A 19,509-nucleotide genomic window follows, 5' to 3' on the forward strand; every position below is an offset into this window, starting at 1 on the left:
GAGAGTTGCAGATTGGATAAGAAAACAAAACCCATCAATATGCTACCTACAAGAGACACACCTTAGAGATAAAGACAAAAATAGACTAAAAATCAAAGATTGGAAAAAGATATATCAAGCCAATGGCAACAGTAAGGGAGCACGAGTGGCAATATTAATTTCTGATCAAATTGACTTTAAGACAAAAACCACTATACGAGACAAGGAAGGACATTGTATAATGATTAAAGGATCAATTGGACATGAAGATATAACAATAATAAATATCTACGGACCCAAGGAAAGGGCCCCAAAATACATAAATCAGACTTTAAAAGAGTTGAAAAGCAAATAGATGACTCCATAGTCATAGTGGGAGACTTTAAGACACCACTTTCATTGAAAGATAGAACAACTGGAAAGAAACTCAACAAAGACACAGAAGAGCTAAACAATACAATCAAATAATTTGGCCTTATAGACATCTACAGAGTGCTTTACCCAACAGCAGTACAATATACATTCTTCTCCAGTGCATATGGAACATTTTCCATGGTAGACCATATGTTAGGCCATAAAGCAAGCCTTAATAAATGTAAAAACATTGAAATACTGCAAAGCATCTTCTCAGATCTTAATGCTATCAAATAAGAAATCAACAATAGGAAGATCAACAGAAAAAGAATAAACACTTGGAAACTGAACAACACCCTCCTTGAGAAAGACTGGTTAAGAGAAGAAATCAAAATTGAAATTTGAAAATTCCTTGAATCAAATGAGAATGAAAATACAACACACCAAAATCTTTGGGACACAGCAAAAGCAGTGATCCAAGGCCAATTTATAGCAATAACTGCACACATCAAAAAAGAAGAAAGAGCCAAAATCAACACTTTAAACCAACATGTCCAACAATTAGAAAAAGAACAGCAAGAAAAGCCTACCATCACCAGAAGAAAGGAAATAATCAAGATTCAAGCAGAAATCAATGAAACAGAAAATAGAAGGTCTATAGAAAAAATTCAACAAGTGTCAGTGAAGGCAAACATGGGTATACAGGTGGATAGATGGGTTGGCAGGCTGAACTATTAGGTATGTCTATGAAGTGGGGAGTGTATCCAAGAACATGTATAGGGTTGGCAGACAATGGTCCTATGTTTATGTGAATGATCAGAATTCCCAGGTGTACAGTAGAGGTGACAAGGGGCAAGGTTATGGTCAGTGCTTGGTCACAGCCAGCTACCCAGAGGGAATGAGTAGTTTGAATCTGTGGGCTTGAGACCATAGTCGCAGGGGACATCAAGCTCAATTGGCATAACATACTATACAAAACATTGTTCCACCTCGTACTTTGGCAAGTAGTGACTGGGATCTTAAAAGCTAGCAAGCTGCCATCTAGATGCAACGATGGGTTCAGAGCAAAGAAGAATGAAGAAACCAAAAATTCATGGAAACAATTAGTCCTAGCAACTGGTACACCATCTGATCTGCAGCCTATATGACTATGAGACCAGAAGAACTAGATGGTGCCCAACTACCACTGTCATCCACTTGGAAGAGGATCTATGTAGGAGATCCTTGATAGAGAGGGAGAACAATGTGGAACAAAACTCAAAATCATTTGGAGGAAAAAAAGAAAAAAAAGGGGGGACCAGGTTTGCTGGTCCAATAGAGCCTGTTGGAACCACTGATACTATGGCCCCTAGCTGCCCTTCAGGTCTGGAATTGAACCCACACCTCTGGTTTCCAGACAAACAAAAGACAGGCATATGAGTTGAACATTTACTTGAGGTAGATACACTCCCTGGAGAGAACAATCATGGGATAAAGAAGGGCTGCTTATGCACAGGGAGAAAGCTCAGGAGCAGGAGTGCATGGAGTGATGGACACAGGGAAGAGGTAACTATGGGTAGGAAGTGAGAGGGGAGCTGTTGCATTGTGGTAAATTGTGATCAACAATGTCATGAGACAAAGTATATGTGAACTGCTGTATGGAAAGTGAATTTGTTCTGTAAATTTTCACCCAAATCACAATAAAAAAAAATAATAATTTTTTAAAAATCACAGAATAAATAATAAATTTGACTTCAATAATAAAAAGATTTGGTAAAGCAAATAATTAAAAAAAGGCAAACTATAATGTAAAATTGATTATGTCTTTATATATAATGATGACCAAAATAAGAATAAATTTAGACTATTACAGATATTTAAATAGCAACAGTAATCAGATTTTTCTTATTAATCAAATTTAGAAAAATACATTCTTAAAAAATAAAATCATTATTTTATATAATATAAAATATAATATCCTGATAAGGCAATCTGTGCACTGAGTTGGATAGAATAACAATATTCTAACTAGCAAGTCTAAACATTTAACAAACAGGAACTAAAAATGCAACAGTAAACTACTAAAATTTCTATCAACTAAATGTTTACATAAGAAATCACAACTATGGGTCGTTGGGAATCTGGAAGGATATTACCTGACTGATATACACACCTTTCAAAATAGAAAGAGAATCACTATTTTTATTAGGAATGCCACATAGGGAAATAGGCTGGATTAGTTGATAGAGTTCACTTACCTTGAAATTATATTCCCATTTACCAGCTTTCTGATAAAGGTAAATAAAAGGGGAGCAGGGGTTAAGCAAAGCCTAAATATAAGTAAGTGTTTCTTAAACTATCAATCCAATATACTTTATTGAAAAAATGTTACATAAGGTGAATATGGTAAAAAAAAAAAATCTATGCAGATGGATATTGTATGCATGACAAATATTTATTCAGTCAACTTGCTCAGTCTCATGAAAAACAGAACTTATTTTTAGCATCATACTTAGCTCTTTTTTTTTTTTTTTCATTTGTTGCAAAGTGTTTGTTGAACAAAAATGTCTTTGCTAAAATTAGACCCTCATACTGTATGTCACTGCCTGGATACTCAAAAAGGAATGTAATTATGTGCACTTATTACAGGAAAATGTAAATTTCAAATGGTTTGGAACACAATTGTAATGTTCAAACAAAATATAAGAAAACCTGAAAAATATATAATTTAGAGATAACAGAACTTTATAAAGAATAATTTAAATGTAGCCGTGTGGTGAAAGAGTTTTTTTTTTTTAATTTCCCATTTTGTTTCAATTACGTGACAATATACACTTCATAGCACTGAAGTATCCAGGTAATTTACTCAGAATCTTCTAAGGCAGATGAAGATTTTGCAGTTTTGTTAATACTGAGCAGATTGCATCAAGTTCACACAGGTATAAAGTGATAGCAGGTTTAATTCATAGTCCTATGGCATGAGTCAGAATTGACTCCACAGTAACCAAAAATGACAACTTACTATTTGAGAAATATTTCCTTAAGAAATAAATACAAATAATACATTAAAGTTGACCAACAGCATGTTTTTAACCAATATGTTCTTTGTTTCACTCAATTTAGAACAAGAAGCAGTTAGAGAGATATTAATAACTTTATAAATACAGTGTATATAAATACAACTTCTGAGTGTATATCAGCACAGCTACTTGTAAGAACTTAGAGAATACTGATTAAATAGTGTTCTGGTTACCTAGTGCCGCTCTAACAGGAATATACCACAAATGGGATGGCTTGAACAAACAGGAGTTTATTCTTACAATTTTTGGAGGCTAAAAGTACGAATTCAAAGTGCCAGGCTCTAGGGGTTGGGTGAAAGCCCCTCAACCTTGGGCTTCAGCTCTGCCTCCTGCTCCCAGCCCACTGAAGCTGGAGGTTTTTCTCCACTCAGGCAGCTGCTGGCTGTTGAGTCTGACAAGCTCAAGGTCGACAAGTGAAAAGGCACAGTCCCGATATCACCAAAAAACATGGCAGGCCACTAATTCAAGTCCAGAAAAAGTCCCAAGATTGGCAGGGCGTGGCAGGCTGTTGCGCAATGATCTGGTTACATTCAGGGCTCAAGTGTGCCAAAAGCTAGAGACCTTCCTCAAAGCTGCTTCTTATATGCTTGAAGCAGACCACATCTCCAAAACGTCTACTCAGCTGCTCCAGTAGATTCCACCATGGAGTTAATTACCAATCTCCCCATGGGAAAAACTATATCCAGCTGCCCAGCCATTCAACCAGGCCCAGCCAAGTTGACATACAGCCTTAACTACCATAAATAGTTATATTTTATACCTGTTTACCTAAGTCCAATATATTTATTGTATAATATCTTTCCCATTATTAAGGAAAGAGAAATCGTGTGTGAATAAAATTTAGTACTACAAATAATTCATAGCATTTGATCATTTCTTTCCTTTGTAATACTCTACAGTTAGCTGATAACACCACTGAAATCATCTAATTGCTTCTAATTTTTCAATTATATTAATACAAAATGTAGTATAATAGCAAGATTTCTGGATTTAGTACTAGAAACTTGGGGTGTACAACCTTGTTGGCATTGCTAGTTGTTGTTGAGTTGATTCTGATTTATGGTGACCTCATGTGTACAGAGTATAACTCTTCCATAAGTTTTCAAGGCCATAACCTTTCAAAAGTAGGTCATCAGGCCTCTCTTCCAAGATGCCTCTGGGTGGGATCGAACCACAAAACTTTTGGCTAGAAGTCAAGTACTTAAACCATTTGCACCACCCAGGAATTCTGTGTTATCATAGATAAGCTATTAAACATTCTAAATTTCCTTTTACTAATTTCTACATTACAGATAATTAAAATGTCTTCTTTTTAAGACTATTGTGATAGTTAAATGAGAAAATAAAAATAAATATGGTATGGAATATTATAAATTCCCAATAATCTTCTCTTTCCCCTCACTCACCTAAGAAGTGAGCAAAATGAAACAATTAGATAGACTCCCTGTTTTGACTCACAGTGTTTTGGTGACACTATTTCTGTTTCTTTCTATTTCTGACTTGACTTCCTAAGACTGAAAGGACTGTAGGAGATAAGGTGATGGAGTATTTCTGCTGTTCATACTGTGAGATTCAAAATTACACTGATAACTAGCTTTCTTTGAATACTTTACTAGAAGCTAAATCTTGGCTCAACTACTGGTGGGCTTTGTGCTTTAGCTTCCTTCTGTTAAAACCTGAACAGAGAGAGAAATTTAAAATAAGTTTCAGGTCTGTAACTCTATGATCTTCATCACAGATTTATTTGGCTTTGAAATTGCACCACCTCAGAAGTTTCCCAAAGAAGAATAATTTTGCCCTTGTTAGCAAAAGATAAAGAATTAAATGAAAGAAATAGCGTGCAGCACTTGCCTATTTTCTACTTGTTGGTATATGAGAAGAACAGAGCTCCTTAGTACTTATCTTCTTTCCCATCTCACCACCTTTCACCCTCTTGCTCACATTGCCTGGGGAAGCCTTACCGTTTTCCAAGTGTATTTATGCCTTTTCCTAACTTTGCAATATTTCCTGCAAAGTGTACAAAAAGACTAACAAAGGTAAGTAAATGTTTGGCCACTGTCTAGACTGTCTCTCAAACTTTAATGTGCATACAAATTACCTGTTTTAAAGAAAAAGAAAAGCAAATTATGGTTTATTGTGACTGAGGCAGTGTCTTAGAATCTACATTTCTAACAAGTTCCTAGTTGAGGCTGCTGGAATCACACTTTGAATGATAAGGGCCTGGACTATTCTGTGGGCTAAAAGGATCCTAACCTTAAAACTTGAAAGAAAAGAAAATCATAACATATAAATATTACATTTCAACTATTTTTTTTAAAATCATCTACTTGTTTATAATCTCCTCAAAAATAAAATCAATCTGTTACTTCAAAATTGAAATTTCCAGAAAGACAGTGCACTAGTTCTATAAGTATTCTATTCTCATGTGTTTTTTCTACATCATGATTTACACAATTTAAAATCCAGCAAAATGGTGTCATTAGACAAGTTGAACATCACAATTTAATTTTAAAAACATAAACATATAGATGAGTAAATAAGATCATGCCGTATGTTATTAAAATGATTATTTAAAAAAAATAAAAATTTCTCAATATTTATGGTGTAAGCATTTCCATGAATTCTAGAAACAAAGCTTACATGACATATAATATTAGAATGCTCTAAAAATACTGCAACAGATATATAGTAGTCTTCCAAAATAGTAAATTTATATATATATATTTTTTCAGTATGAGGTGAAGCTACCTATTTTTTTTTTTAACTTTTCTTTTAAAATACCTTAGGATTCAATGATTAGTTACCAGAAAATATGAACAAAACTATACATTTGATTTCCAATAGCTGTCATTTCAGAAATGAATAAGTGTAAGTTTTGACTATAGAAGACTGTGTCTATTCAGGAGTTATGTTGTTGTTGTTATGTGCCATCAAGTCAGCCCTGACTCATAGCAACCCATCCTTGGGTTTCCAAGGCAGTATCACTATGGAAATAGATTGCCCAACCTTCCTTCTGAGAAGTGGCTGGTGGGTTTGAACCACCAGCCTTCTGGTTAGCAGTCAAGTGCCTTAGGCACCATGCTACCAGAGCTCCTATTCAGGAGTTATAGAAAAGTTTAAAGATTAAAAGTGGCATTCTGAAATTCAACATTGCTTCATCTTATAAAAATGTAAGTACAATCATCCCTTTTCTTTATGAAAATATACTATGTTTCTTATTTTTAGCATAATCTCAATAAAGTCTTGGGCTCCTGGTAGAAACTAAATAGTACCAACATTATCATGGATTGAATTGTACCCCCAAAATTATGAGCCAACTATTGGCTAAGCCATGATTCTAAGTATTATGTAATTTTCTTCCACTTTGTGATCTGATGTCATTATCCTATTCATTGTAAATACTAATCTCTATAAGCATAGTGGCTAAAGCACTTGACTGCTAACCAGAAGCCTGGCGGTTCAAACCCACCAGCCACTCCTCAGAAAAAGGGTTGGGCAATCCTACTTCCGTAGTGATACTGCCTCGGAAACCCAAGGAGGGGTCACTATGAGTCAGGGCTGACTCGACGGCACATAACAACAACAACAACAACATTATATTAATGGGAGCTCTAGTGGCATAGTGCCTAAGCCATTTGATTGTTAACCAGAAGGCTGGCAGTTCAAACCCACCAGCCACTCCTCGGAAAGAAGATTGGGCGATCTACTTCTGTAGAGATAACACTTAGGAAGCCCAAGGAGGGGTCACTATGAGTCGAATTGACTTGACAGCAGTGAGTTATTATGTTACGAAAGCAGGAGTAGTGGTATTTATGTTAATCAGGCAGGATACAATCCAGAGGATTAGGTTGTACTTTGAGTCAATCTCTTTTGAGATATAAAAGAGATTAAGAAAGCAGAGAAAGAGGGCCCTCAGTACCATCAAGAAAGAAAATCTGGGGGCAGAGTGCATCCTTTGGACCCAGGGTCCCTATGCTGAGTACCTCCCAGACCCAGGGGAAAACTGATGCCAATAAACATGATCTCCAAGAGACTCTGGGCCCACAGATGTTGAATGAAGACATGGATCTTCCCCCAGAGATCACCGAGAAAGTCTTTCCTTAGAGCTGTAAACTGAATTTTCATTTCTGGCCTCCTAAACTGTGAAAGAATAAATTTGTTTGTTAAAGATATCCACTTGTGCTGTTTCGATTATAGCAGCACTGGTTAACAAAGACAAAAATCAACAATTCTTTTTTTATTAAAAATATATTACATGAATGTATTTCTACTTTATTCATGCATTTAACTGTACTTGTCTGTCTATAAGAGGCAGAGAGATGATTAAGGTTCCAAATACAGCTACATGTACTTAGAGGAAATGTATTCTGTAAGCTTGCTGCTAAGGGTGGTGATAATACAGCAAGAGTTAAACAGAAGAAAATGGCAGGCAAAGAATAAGACTTTAAGAAGGCAGATAAGTTAGGACAGAAAGTTCTGATGCAAAATAGAGTGGTTTCAGGTGTTTGTCTTTAATTATGAGGAGCCTAGTGGTATAGTAGTTAAAGCACTCAGCTGCTAATTCAAGGGTTGGCAGTTTGAACCCACCAGCTGCTCCATGAAAGATATGGCACTCAGTTTCTGTAAATGTTTACAGCCTTGGAAACCTTATGGGGGCAGTTCTACCCTGTCCTGTAAGGTCACTATGTGTCAGAATTGACTTGAAGGCAGTAGGTTTTTGGTCCTTAATTATGCCCCAGGAAAAAATAATATATATGAGAAAAAAAATTATTATGTATCCAAAACCCTAGCAATATTTAAATTTTAGTCCCTAAATTTAAGCTTACCAAACCAGTTTCAATATATTTTTATAAGATTTTCTGATATTCCACTTATGAAACTATGATATTATGTAAATAAAAATGACATTAAAAACATTTTTAAAGAAGACCTTGTCAAAATATTAACACCACCAAAAGTCTGTAGTTGTTTTCAAAATATTTCTCTTCTGTAGTGATTTTCAGAATACTCCTCTTGCAGCTCAAGTAGAACATTGCATGTGTGAAGCTCATTGATCTCTAGTTGTATTATTTATCTTGAAGAAATAAAGTTATTTCTTCTTTTAAATAAATCACTAACCATTTAATAATAATGTAGGTATTGTAACACAGAGACCAATTCATTTTACTAAGCAAAGGGAACTGAAAGAAATGAAGCTGTTTCAAGGCATCTTCCTCGTGGAGAGGAAAATATTTCTTTTTTATTAGCTCCATCTGATGGCTGATCTGGTTTTTACACACTGCTTGACTATGAAATCTCAACAGTGAGTTTGTAGTTTTTCTCTTCCCTCCTCTGCCAGAAAGTTGTACTTATTGAGAAGAGGCTGCTCAGCTGATTATGCACCTAATTAGTTTATTGAAATATGCAAGGCATTTGCTGTTGTAAAGAGATTTCATGTCAATCTTGTGCAATATTGCCAACATTTTTCTTTTATGTAGGGATGCATAAACACCACAGTTCATAATAGTGTAAAATTTAATGTTTTAAAATATTGTCAATATTGTCCTGCTATGTACATCTTCTTACATAATTGTCAGATAAGCTTTGCTTGCCTCTTGCCCATTTTACATTGAACAGGTACATGGCAAAAAAAAAAAAAAAATCATAAATAGTTATCATAAAATGAATCCATGTAGTGTACTAGAGAACTAGTTTTTTAAAAAAAAGAACTATGATATGCCATCCTAATGTTATTATATATGACTGTCTATGTTTGAAAATACAGTTCAGCCAATGTAGAAAAAAAATAGTTTAAATGTATTTGAAATATATAACTGATCTTAAGCTTGAAATAATCTGTAAATAAAGGAAGATACTATACCTCAGCATCATATTCCCATAATTGGTTTCCTCTCATATGGTGGCATTTTAACATGATTACTGGTCCATTGAGTCTAGAAACATCCAAGCATAAGTCATCGGTTCTGATTTCTTTGTCAGCAGTATAAGAAAATACCTGAAAATATAAAATTCAGCAAATAAAAGAGTATCTAGTTTAAAACAAACAAAAAAAAAATCATAGCATAGGAGAGTTATCTATGGGAATTTTCAAATCAGATGAACAGGTTTACTGCTGTGTGAGTTTGAGAAAATTAGTTCATCTCTTTTATTCTCTTTCTTCAACTGCAAAATAGAGACAATGTCGTCTGTTTTGTAAGGTTTTGATGAAGCCTCAATTTGACAAACATTTTAAATGCTTATTATTTGTTGGCACTTTATTTTCTGTACTTGATTTTAGAAAGCTCACAAGTTAAGATAGCTGTAAAACACATGGAACTCAATAACAGGTTGTCCTTACTCCTACCACTTTATAACCAATTTCCCAACTACAGAGACAATGAATCCCCCTTGAACTGAGGATGCCTAGACTTCTTCTTGTTTACTTTCAACACATCTTCAGGAAAGATCAATTGCTAGAAAACGACATCATGTTTGGTACAGTAGATGGGCAGCAGAGACTGGGAAAACCCTCATTGAAATGGATTGGCCCATAGCCTCAACAATACACTCCAACATATCATGATAGAAGAGAGAACTGGGCAAAGTTTTGTTCTGTTTCCATGGGGTCATCATGGCCCCATAATGACAATAATGTTAATAAAGAAGTTTAAGCCATTTTCTATAACATATGTATATCATGTGAATTTTATTAAATATCCTGTCAGTTACTAAACAAGTCTCTAAAATTATATTCTCTAGATACCTAATTAAAAGTAGATTCCACACTTAAGTTTCTAATATGGTTTTGCTTGGCTTGACTACATCAATTTTCAAAATATCCAAAAAATGTAGTGGTACAATAGGATTTATTGTTAGAGAATTCAAATTAATACTATTAATAGAATTTCTATTATTTTGTTCCTGTTGTGAATAATTTATTTATAACAATGATGATTAAGATTTCATGATGATTATTAAGTACATGTTGTTGTTGTTGTTATGTGCCATCGAGTCAGCCCTGACTCATAGCGACCCCTCCTTGGGTTTCCGAGGCAGTATCACTACGGAAGTAGGATTGCCCAACCTTCCTTCCGAGGAGTGGCTGGTGGGTTTGAACCGCCAGCCTTCTGGTTAGCAGTCAAGTGCCTTAGCCACTATGCTACCAGAGCTCCCATTAAGTACATAATTATATAAAAATTATTTTCTTCTTTTTAACTCTGATAACAATGGCTCAGTAGTCTGTAGTCCTCTTTTGTTCTTGCAATGTCAAGAGAGAGTATGAAGAGGAAGGTTATCTCAGGGTCTTTCTGTTTTGCAAAGCAGTCTGATGAAGTCTGAGGAATTCAGAACTGCAATCACTATTTTAGTCTGTAACCCTAGTCTGTAAACTAGTTAGTCTTGAAAAGGATCTCTTCTACAGCATTGTTAGTCAGGGCTTCTCTGAGAATCATAGGAAGTGGCAGGATGAATTTACAGTCAATGAAGGAACCTCAGTATTCTTTTCAGACTATTCTTATGGAAATTCTCCACAAAGGTTATACATCTACTCAATAATATATAAAATTGAGATGTATATGCAGTTTATTTAATTGAGCTATGTAACATACCAATCCCCGGAGAAGATGTCATGCTTGGTAAAGCAGAGGGTCAGCAAAAAAGGGGAAGACCCTGAACAAGATGGATTGACACTGTGACTGCAACGATAGGGTCAAACATATCAAGGATTGTGAGGATGGTGCAGATATATTGGTAGAAAACTGCCTGAGCTTATAGAGATATAAAAGTATCTTTGTTTATCCTTTTGCTTGATAAGCAAATTGAGGTATTAAAATACTGATCCACAGACTTTTTTCTCAAAGAGAATCTGTATATTATGCTTCATTGTCTTCTCAATAATATAAAATCCAGACAGATTTTTTAAGAGCTGAGAAATAACATCGTTCTTACACTTGAGTGTTTCCAAACTGTTTTTTTTTACTCTTTATAATAACAAAATATTAATGCATGTCAATATATATCTTCCTTGATTTTATCTGAAAATCAGTAAGTTTGATCCTAATTATGTATCATTCATATCCATCATTGTTTTATGCATAATTATCATCTTTATGCTTTTCATATGCCCTACAGTGGCAGGGTCACAGAACTCAGTTTGGAATAAACTGAAAAATTAAATACAAAATACTTTGCAGAGATCTTGGTACTTAGAAAGCTTTTAATAACTGGTATTAACATTCTTATTACAGCAGTCTTGAATCTAATGATAGTTTGTGGTTCTTTATATAGGTTCCTGCCTTTATAATATATCCAGGACACAACAATTTTAGTACGGAAGCCAGCAGGGCTTTGTACTTCTGTACTCACCCTTTGGTCACTTAAAACAACACTGAAAGGGAGCCTCTACTACCTGATGACGAACTTTCCTGACATTTCACCTTGCACCATCTGGAAACACTGTTCTCTCCTAGATTAACCACTTCTGTGTTTCTATGACTTTGGCAAAAATCCCCTCATCTGCTGCTACGTTTCTAGTCAAAAGCTGTCCCCCATGGCTATTGTCTGTTGCCTATCTCAATACCCCATGTAGACTCTGTCTTACCTGGTATGTATAGTTTCTAGCACTGCATCTTGCCTAGTCTGTCTCTTTCTGCTGTAGTTAGAATTTTTATGTCTGACCATAATGGAAGAGAAAATATTCTAAACCTGAAAACATATGAAGCATGTTATCTTCTTAGAGTAAATTACCACACGTTATGATGATTATACAAGATTGATTCACTCATTAGCAAAGTCATGTGATTATATGTTCTCTTACAAAAAATGGAAACTATTTCTTCTTGTCTAATTACCACCCAAATTGTTTAGTACTTTTTACCAGTACAAGTAACAGCAGCTCAGAGAGACTAGAAAGTGAGCTGGTGACTGTTTGGAAGAGCTCAGGGAGACCAGGAAGTGAGTGGAGCAGTTTGGAATAACTAAAGGAGATGAACTTGTCTGCCAGTTGTCATCCTGTGGTGGTTTGCATGTTGCTGTGAGGCTGGAGGATAGCTCCCGTGTTTCAAATGCCAGCAGGGCTACCCATGTGGACAGGTTTCAGTGGAGCTTCCAGACTAAGACAGACTCAGAAGAAGGAAGAAGCCATTCACTTCTCAAAGAATTGCCAGTGAAAACCTTATGAATAGCAGTGAAACACTGTCTGATATATTACCAACACTATTTCTTATTAAAACCAGAATTAAATTGCACAAACTATAGATTTATCATGTATTTTCAATTACCCCGATCTTACTTTAATTAAGTCAGATGACTAGAAGCAGATTAAAGTATTCAGTCTTTGTGTACTTCATTACATTATTAAGATGGAAATAGACAAGAAGTTAACAATTTATGGCCTACCTTTGCCAGAAACCAGGTGTAATATGTTTTGTATATATTATGATAAATAAATTTGCCTATTTGGTACATTATGCAATTACATTTATATTCCTACATATGTTTGCCAACTGTCAGTATAACAAAGTATAATATGTAGAGTTTTTTACATCAGCACTATGGATGCAACAGTCCATTGTTGTTGTTGCTATGTCCCATCAAGTCAGACCCGACTCATAGTGACCCCTCCTTGGGTTTCCAAGGAAAAATGTGTATTTTACATATATTTTTCATATTGCATAATTATGTACAAATTGGAGCTATTTATATATAGCCCCACGGAGCTCTGGTGGCACAGTACCTAAGGCATTTGACTGCTAACCAGAAGGTTGGCAGTTCAAACCCACCAGCCACTCCACAGAAGGAAGACTGGTCAATCTATTTCTGCAAAGAATTACCATCTTGAAAATCCAAAGAGGGTCACTATGAGTGAGAATCAACTCAATGGCAGTGAGTTTTTTGAGTTTATACATAACTCCAATCTCTATATAAATACATTGCCAGAAGATGAGCCCCTCGGGTTGGAAGGCACTCAAATACAACTGGAGAAGCGTTGTTTACTCAAAATAGAGTCCAGTCCATCTTAATGACATGGATGGGGTAAACAGATTTTCATTTGCTGATAAGATACAACTCAAAAGGGAAGAAACAGCTGCAAGCTCCACTAATAATCAGAAAATGGAATGTACTAAGTAAGAATCTAGGAAAATTGGAGGTTGTCAAAAATGAAATAGAATGAATAAAGATCAATATCCTGGGCATTAGTGAGATGAAATGGACTGATTTGGGCCATTTTGAATCAGACAATGCTATGATTTACTAAAGGCATTTGACTGCTAACCAGAAGGCTAGAGATTCAAACCCACCAAGCACTCCTTGAAAGGAAGGTTGGGCAATCTACTTCCATAGTGATACCACCTTGGAAACCCAAGGAGGGGTTGCTATGAGTTGGATATGACTCTATGTCAGTGAGTTTGGTTTGGTTTACTATGCCAAGAATAACAAATTGAAGAGGAATGGCATGGCATTCTTCGGCACAAAAAATGTTTCAAGTCTATCCTGAAGTACAATGTGGTCAGTGATAGGGCAATACCCATATACCTACAAGGAAAACCAGTTAATGCTACCATTATTCAAATTTATACACCAACCATTAAAGCCATAGATGAAGAAATTGAAGATTTTTACCAACTTCTATGGTCTGAAATTGACCAAACATGTAATCAAGATGTATTGATTGTTATTGGTGAACGGAATGAGAAAGTTGGAAACACAGAAGACTCACTGATAATTGGGAAATATGGGCTTGGTGATAGAAATGATGTTGGAGATCATATGATAGAATTCTGCAAGACCAACTTGTTCACTGCAAATACCTCTTTCCTCAACATAAATGGCAGTTATTCACATGGACCTTGCCAGATAAAATACACAGGGATCAGATCAACTACATCTGCATGGAAAAGCTCAATATCTTCATCCTAAACAAGGCCAGGTGCTGACTGTGGAACAGACCATCAATTGCTCATATGTAAATTCAAGTCAAAAGTGAAGACAATTAGAAGAAGTTCATAAGAGCCAAAATATGACCTTGATTATATCCCACCTGAATTTAGAGACCATCTAAAATAATAGCTTTGATGCATTAAACACCAATGACTGAAAACTAGAGATATTATGGGATGACATCAAGAACATTATTCATGAAGAAAGCAAAAGGTCATTACGAAAACAGGAAAAGAAGAAAAGAACAAAATGGATGTCAGAAGAGACTCTGAAACTTGCTCTTGAGTGGAGAGTAACTAAAGCAAATAGAAGAAATGATAAGATAAAAGAGTTGAACAGATTTCAAAGGCAGCTCGAGAAGACAAAGTCAATTATTACAATGAAATGGGCAAAGACCTGGAGTTAGAAAACCCAAAAGGCAAAACACACTCAGCAATTATCAAACTGAAAGAAATAAATTAAAAAATTCAAGCCTCAAATTGCAATATTGAAGGATTCTATAGACAAAATATTGAATGATGCAGGAAGCATCAAAAGAAGATGGAAGGAATACACAAATCACTATACAAAAAAGCATTGGTCGATGTTCAATTATTTCAGGTGGTGGCATATGATCAAGAACCAATGGTACTGAAGGAAGAAATAAAAGCTGCACTGAAGGAACTGGTGAAAAACAAGGCTCCAGGAATTGATGGATATCCGTTGAGATGATTCAATAAACAGATGCAACGTTGACAGCATTTAATCATCTATGCCAGGTAATTAGCCAACAGACTGGAAGAAATCCATATTTGTGCCCATTCCAATGAAAGGTGATCCAACAGAATGTGGAACTTACCAAACAGTATCATTAATATTACACATAAATAAAATTTTTCTGAAGGTAGTTAAAAAATTGTTGCAGTAATAAATTGACAGAACTTCTAGAAAAGCAAGCTGGATTCAGAAAAGGACATGGAAAGATGGATATCATTGCTGATGTCAGATGGATCTTGGCTGAAAGCAAAGAATACCAGAAACATGTTTACTTATGTTTTATTGACTATACAAAAGCATTGGACTGTGTGGATTGTAGCAAATTATGGATAATGTTTTGAAGAATGGGAATTCCAGAGCACTGAATTGTGCTCATGAGGAACCTGTACCTAGACCAAGAGTCCATCATTCAATAAGAACAAGGGTATATTGCAGAGTTTAAAAGCAGGATGGGTGTCCATCAGGGTTGTATCCTTTCACCATACTTATTCAGCCTATATGCAGAGCAAATAATCTGAGAAGCTGGGCTATATGAAGAAGAACATCACATTATGATTGGAGGAAGACTCATTAACAACCTGACATATGCAGATAACACAACCTGGCTTGTTGAAAGTGAAGAAATCACTTACTGATGAAGATTAAAAACTACAGTCTTCAGTTTGGATTGCACTTCAACATAAAGTAAACAAAAATCCTCACAACTGGACCAATAAGCAGCATCACAATAAACAGAAAAAGTTTGAAGTTGGCAAAGATTTCATTTGACTTGGAGCCACAATCAACATCCATGGGATCAGCAATCAAGAAATCAGATGTCATACTGCACTGGGCAAATCTACTGCAAAAAACTTCTTTAAAATTTTGAAGAACAAATATATCACTCTGACCACTAAGCTACACCTGACCCAAACCAAGGTGTTTTCAATTGCCTCATGTGCATGTGAATGCTGGGCAAAGAACAAGGAAGACCAAAGAAAAGTTGATGCCTTTGAATTACGTTGTTGGGAAAAGTACTGAAAATGCCAAAAGAACAAACAAATTTGTCCTAGAAGAAGTGCAGCCTGAATGCTCCTTGGAAATGGCCATTCCAAGTGGTCTCATGGACTTTTGTCATGTCGTCAGTAGGGACCATTCCTTGGAGCAAGATATCATGCTTGGTAAAGTGAAGTGTCAGTGAAAAAGGGGAAGACTCTCAATAAGATGGATTGACACAGTGGCTGCAAAGAAAGACTCAAGTATAGCAAGGATTGTGAGGATAGTGTAGTGTGAAGTGTTTTGTTCTGTTATGCATAGGGTTGCTATGAGTTCGGGCCAACTCGACAGCACCTAACAACAACAACTATATTACATATGTTCCTGTGTATTAAGTTGGTCAAGTTAGGTACACAAACACACACAAAAAAAATTTTTTTCTTTATTCTTCTCACTTCCTATGTCTTATAAAGTACTACTGAAACTACTGTGTATTTTGTGAGCCTATTGATCATTATTTGAGCTCTAGTGGCACAGTGGTTAAAGCATTTGCCACTAACCAAAAAGTTAGATGGTTAGAATCCAGCAGTCACTCTGTGGGAGGAAGATGAGGCTGCTGCTTCTTTAAAGATTTACAGCTTTGGAAGCCCTATGAAGCAGTTCTACACTGTTTTATAGGACCACTATGAGTAAGGATCAACTAGATGGTTGTTTTGTTTGTTTGTTTGTTTGTTTGTTTGTTTTGGTAGATTACTATGCTTTACAAAATCATTTCAATGACTATAAGAACTCAGTTGTTATTGTTTCATAGTATTCCTTTAAAACGTATTAAAAGAGAATAGTATTTTGCCTCAAAACCAAAAACCAAACTCAATGCCATCAGTCAATTCCAACTCAGAGTGACCCCATTGGATTTCCAAGTCTGTAAATCTTAACAAAGTAGATTGCCCCATCTTCCTTCTGCAGAGTGGCTGGCTGGTGGGTTTGGACTGCTGACCTTTTGGTTAGTAGTCAAATGTCTTATCTACTTAAGAGGTCCTTATCTTCTACCTACTCCTAGATAAAAAAAACAAACAAACAAACAAACAAACAAACAAAACTATAAGGTGCATAGTTTTTCTTTTCACTCATCCAGATCCTACTTGGATAAAATTCAGAAATCAGAATGTGCCATTTGGTATACCAATCAAAACTCTGACTGTAATTTAAATGAAATTTTCTCCCTCTCTCTAAATTGGGCATGCTTTAGTGTGAATGCCTGCATTTGGGAAGAGAGGCTTTGCTGACTTCTCTATTCCCCAGTCTTGAACTTTTCTTTCACAGCATTCCTACCCACTCCCAAAGCTGCCAAGCTGCTAATGAGTTTTTGATTTTTCCAGGCATAGGAGAGGTCTTATTTGAGCAGTTCCCTTATAACTCTTTCTTGTTTTCTGGCCTGGCAGAGATTTGAAGATCACTTTCCTGAGAGCTACTGTGATTCTTTAGAGATCCCCATCACTGAGCTCCATTCACTGCAGTGCTGAAAAAGACAACACTTATTTATAAGAAGGCTTCTTTTTGTGACAATATACACTGTGGGATGCAGCTGATGAAATTGCAGGCCCCTCCATTTAGTTGTACCAAGCTTTCTTCCTCATGTGTGAGTTAGGTCACAATCCTTCATACTTATCAACTGCAAGAAACACATAGCACCTCTCAAAGTGGTGCCCTACATAATTTACAGGACCCAGCACAAACTGCAGTCTCTTCTTGGGATAAATGGTTAAGAAGTCCACTACTAACTGAGAGGCTGGCAGTTGGAACCCATCCTAAAGTACCTTGGAAGATAGGGCTGGCAATCTGCTTCTGGAAAGTCACATCCTTGAAAATCCTAAGAAGCAGTTCTACTTTGTACACATGGGGACAACATAAGTAGAAATCGACTTGATGACAACTACCAACAGTACAAACTGAAAACGAAAGACTCATATTTCATAATTTATTAAGAATTTCAAGATTGTTACATTAGAATATTAAACTGGGGGTGTGCTTGTAAATGTGAGACCTTGTGAGAGTGTATAGCTTATATGTCCATGAAGCTGCCCCTGACTCCTTCTCTCAGTAGGTTTAGCATTGAAAGCTGGAATCCCAGCTTCTCCCCCTTTCTGTCTCCACAGAAAATTTCAGAATCCTCTCCACTTTCTCATATATATTTCACTCCTTACACTGGCTGAGGGGTCCAAAAGTCCTAGAATCAGTGAATCAGTGTTTCAAATGATCATTGTCAACTCTGTACAGGAGGTGGGGTGGAGACAACTAGTTGTCATTAACTCAATTACAACTCATAGTGTCCCATGTGTTTCAAAGTAGAACTGTACTCAGAGTTTTCAGTGCCTGCAAACCTCTTGGCAATAGAGCATCAGGACTTTTCTCTTTTACCCCCAAATTCTGTATTATTATTCTTGGTATTTGCCATTGAGTCCATTCCTACCCTTAGTGATTCCATGTGAACATGGAGATTTCCAAGACTGATTTTTCATAAGCAGATCGCCAGGCCTGTCTCTGAGGTGCCTTTGGGTGGTACTGAGCTGCCAACTTTTATAGCTGGTAGTTATGTGCTTAACTGTTGGAGTCACCCATGGACTCCAAAATTCTACATAGGATGTCTGATTTTAGAATTTCACATCTATTATATCTTGGTGTCTTGGCTGAAAACTTTAATATATAGGCATACTTTCCCCAACCATCAAATAAACCATTTCTATAATCATTTTTTCTATTTAAAGTCATTCTTTACTGTGATTGGGTGATTTACCTGATTTTGTATAGACTGTATTAAGGTCAGATTTATTTGTCTCTGAATTGATGTTGTATTCAAAATAGTTTAGAAATAATAATTAATATATAAAGAATGATAGAAAATTCTAATCTTCATTTCTTTCAGTATCAACATTTTTTTCAGGTCTGGAAGCATATTTCATTATTTCTTATATGCATATGGTTTTTGCCAGATTTTTCTTATTGATAAGTATGACCAAATGTATTTTGTTGTTGTTGTTATTTGCCATCGAGTCAGCCCCGACTCATAGCGACCCCTCCTTGGGTTTCCGAGGTGGTATCACTACGGAAGTAGGATTGCCCAACCTTCCTTCCGAGGAGTGTATGGTGGGTTTGAACCGCCAGCCTTCTTCAAAGTATTTGTTTTAAAAATATATACAATCAAACATTTAAGTAAGTTTAAAATGCCAATATGAGAATTATCTTTTAAAATTATCTTCTAAAATACTCTGCACTAAATCCATGTTTTATTTCAAGCAGTGCAAGGTGAAAATCAAGGGCATCGTGATCTGTGTCACTGGAACCTGGACTTTGCCTCCTCCAGCAAAGAACTCAGGGACTAAACGCCCTCTGCTGGCTCTGTTTTGCCAGAGGTTTTTTTTTTTATCCTTAAATGCAGAAATATTTTGTAAAACATATATAAAATCTATAA

General features: G+C 35.9%; 1 protein-coding gene across 1 annotated transcript in view; it reads right to left on the reverse strand.

Annotated features, from left to right (window-relative positions):
• GALNT13 (polypeptide N-acetylgalactosaminyltransferase 13) overlaps nt 1-19,509 on the reverse strand; it is a 798,776-nt gene that overhangs the window by 13,173 nt on the left and 766,094 nt on the right. The window contains exon 10 of the mRNA XM_007934922.2: nt 9,253-9,387. Coding sequence (XP_007933113.1) covers nt 9,253-9,387 — 135 coding nt within the window. The remainder of the gene's footprint in view (nt 1-9,252; nt 9,388-19,509) is intronic.

This window comes from Orycteropus afer, unplaced genomic scaffold, assembly GCF_000298275.1.
Source record: "Orycteropus afer afer isolate SDZICR_OR568_19922 unplaced genomic scaffold, OryAfe1.0 scaffold00023, whole genome shotgun sequence".
NCBI lineage: Eukaryota > Metazoa > Chordata > Mammalia > Tubulidentata > Orycteropodidae > Orycteropus > Orycteropus afer.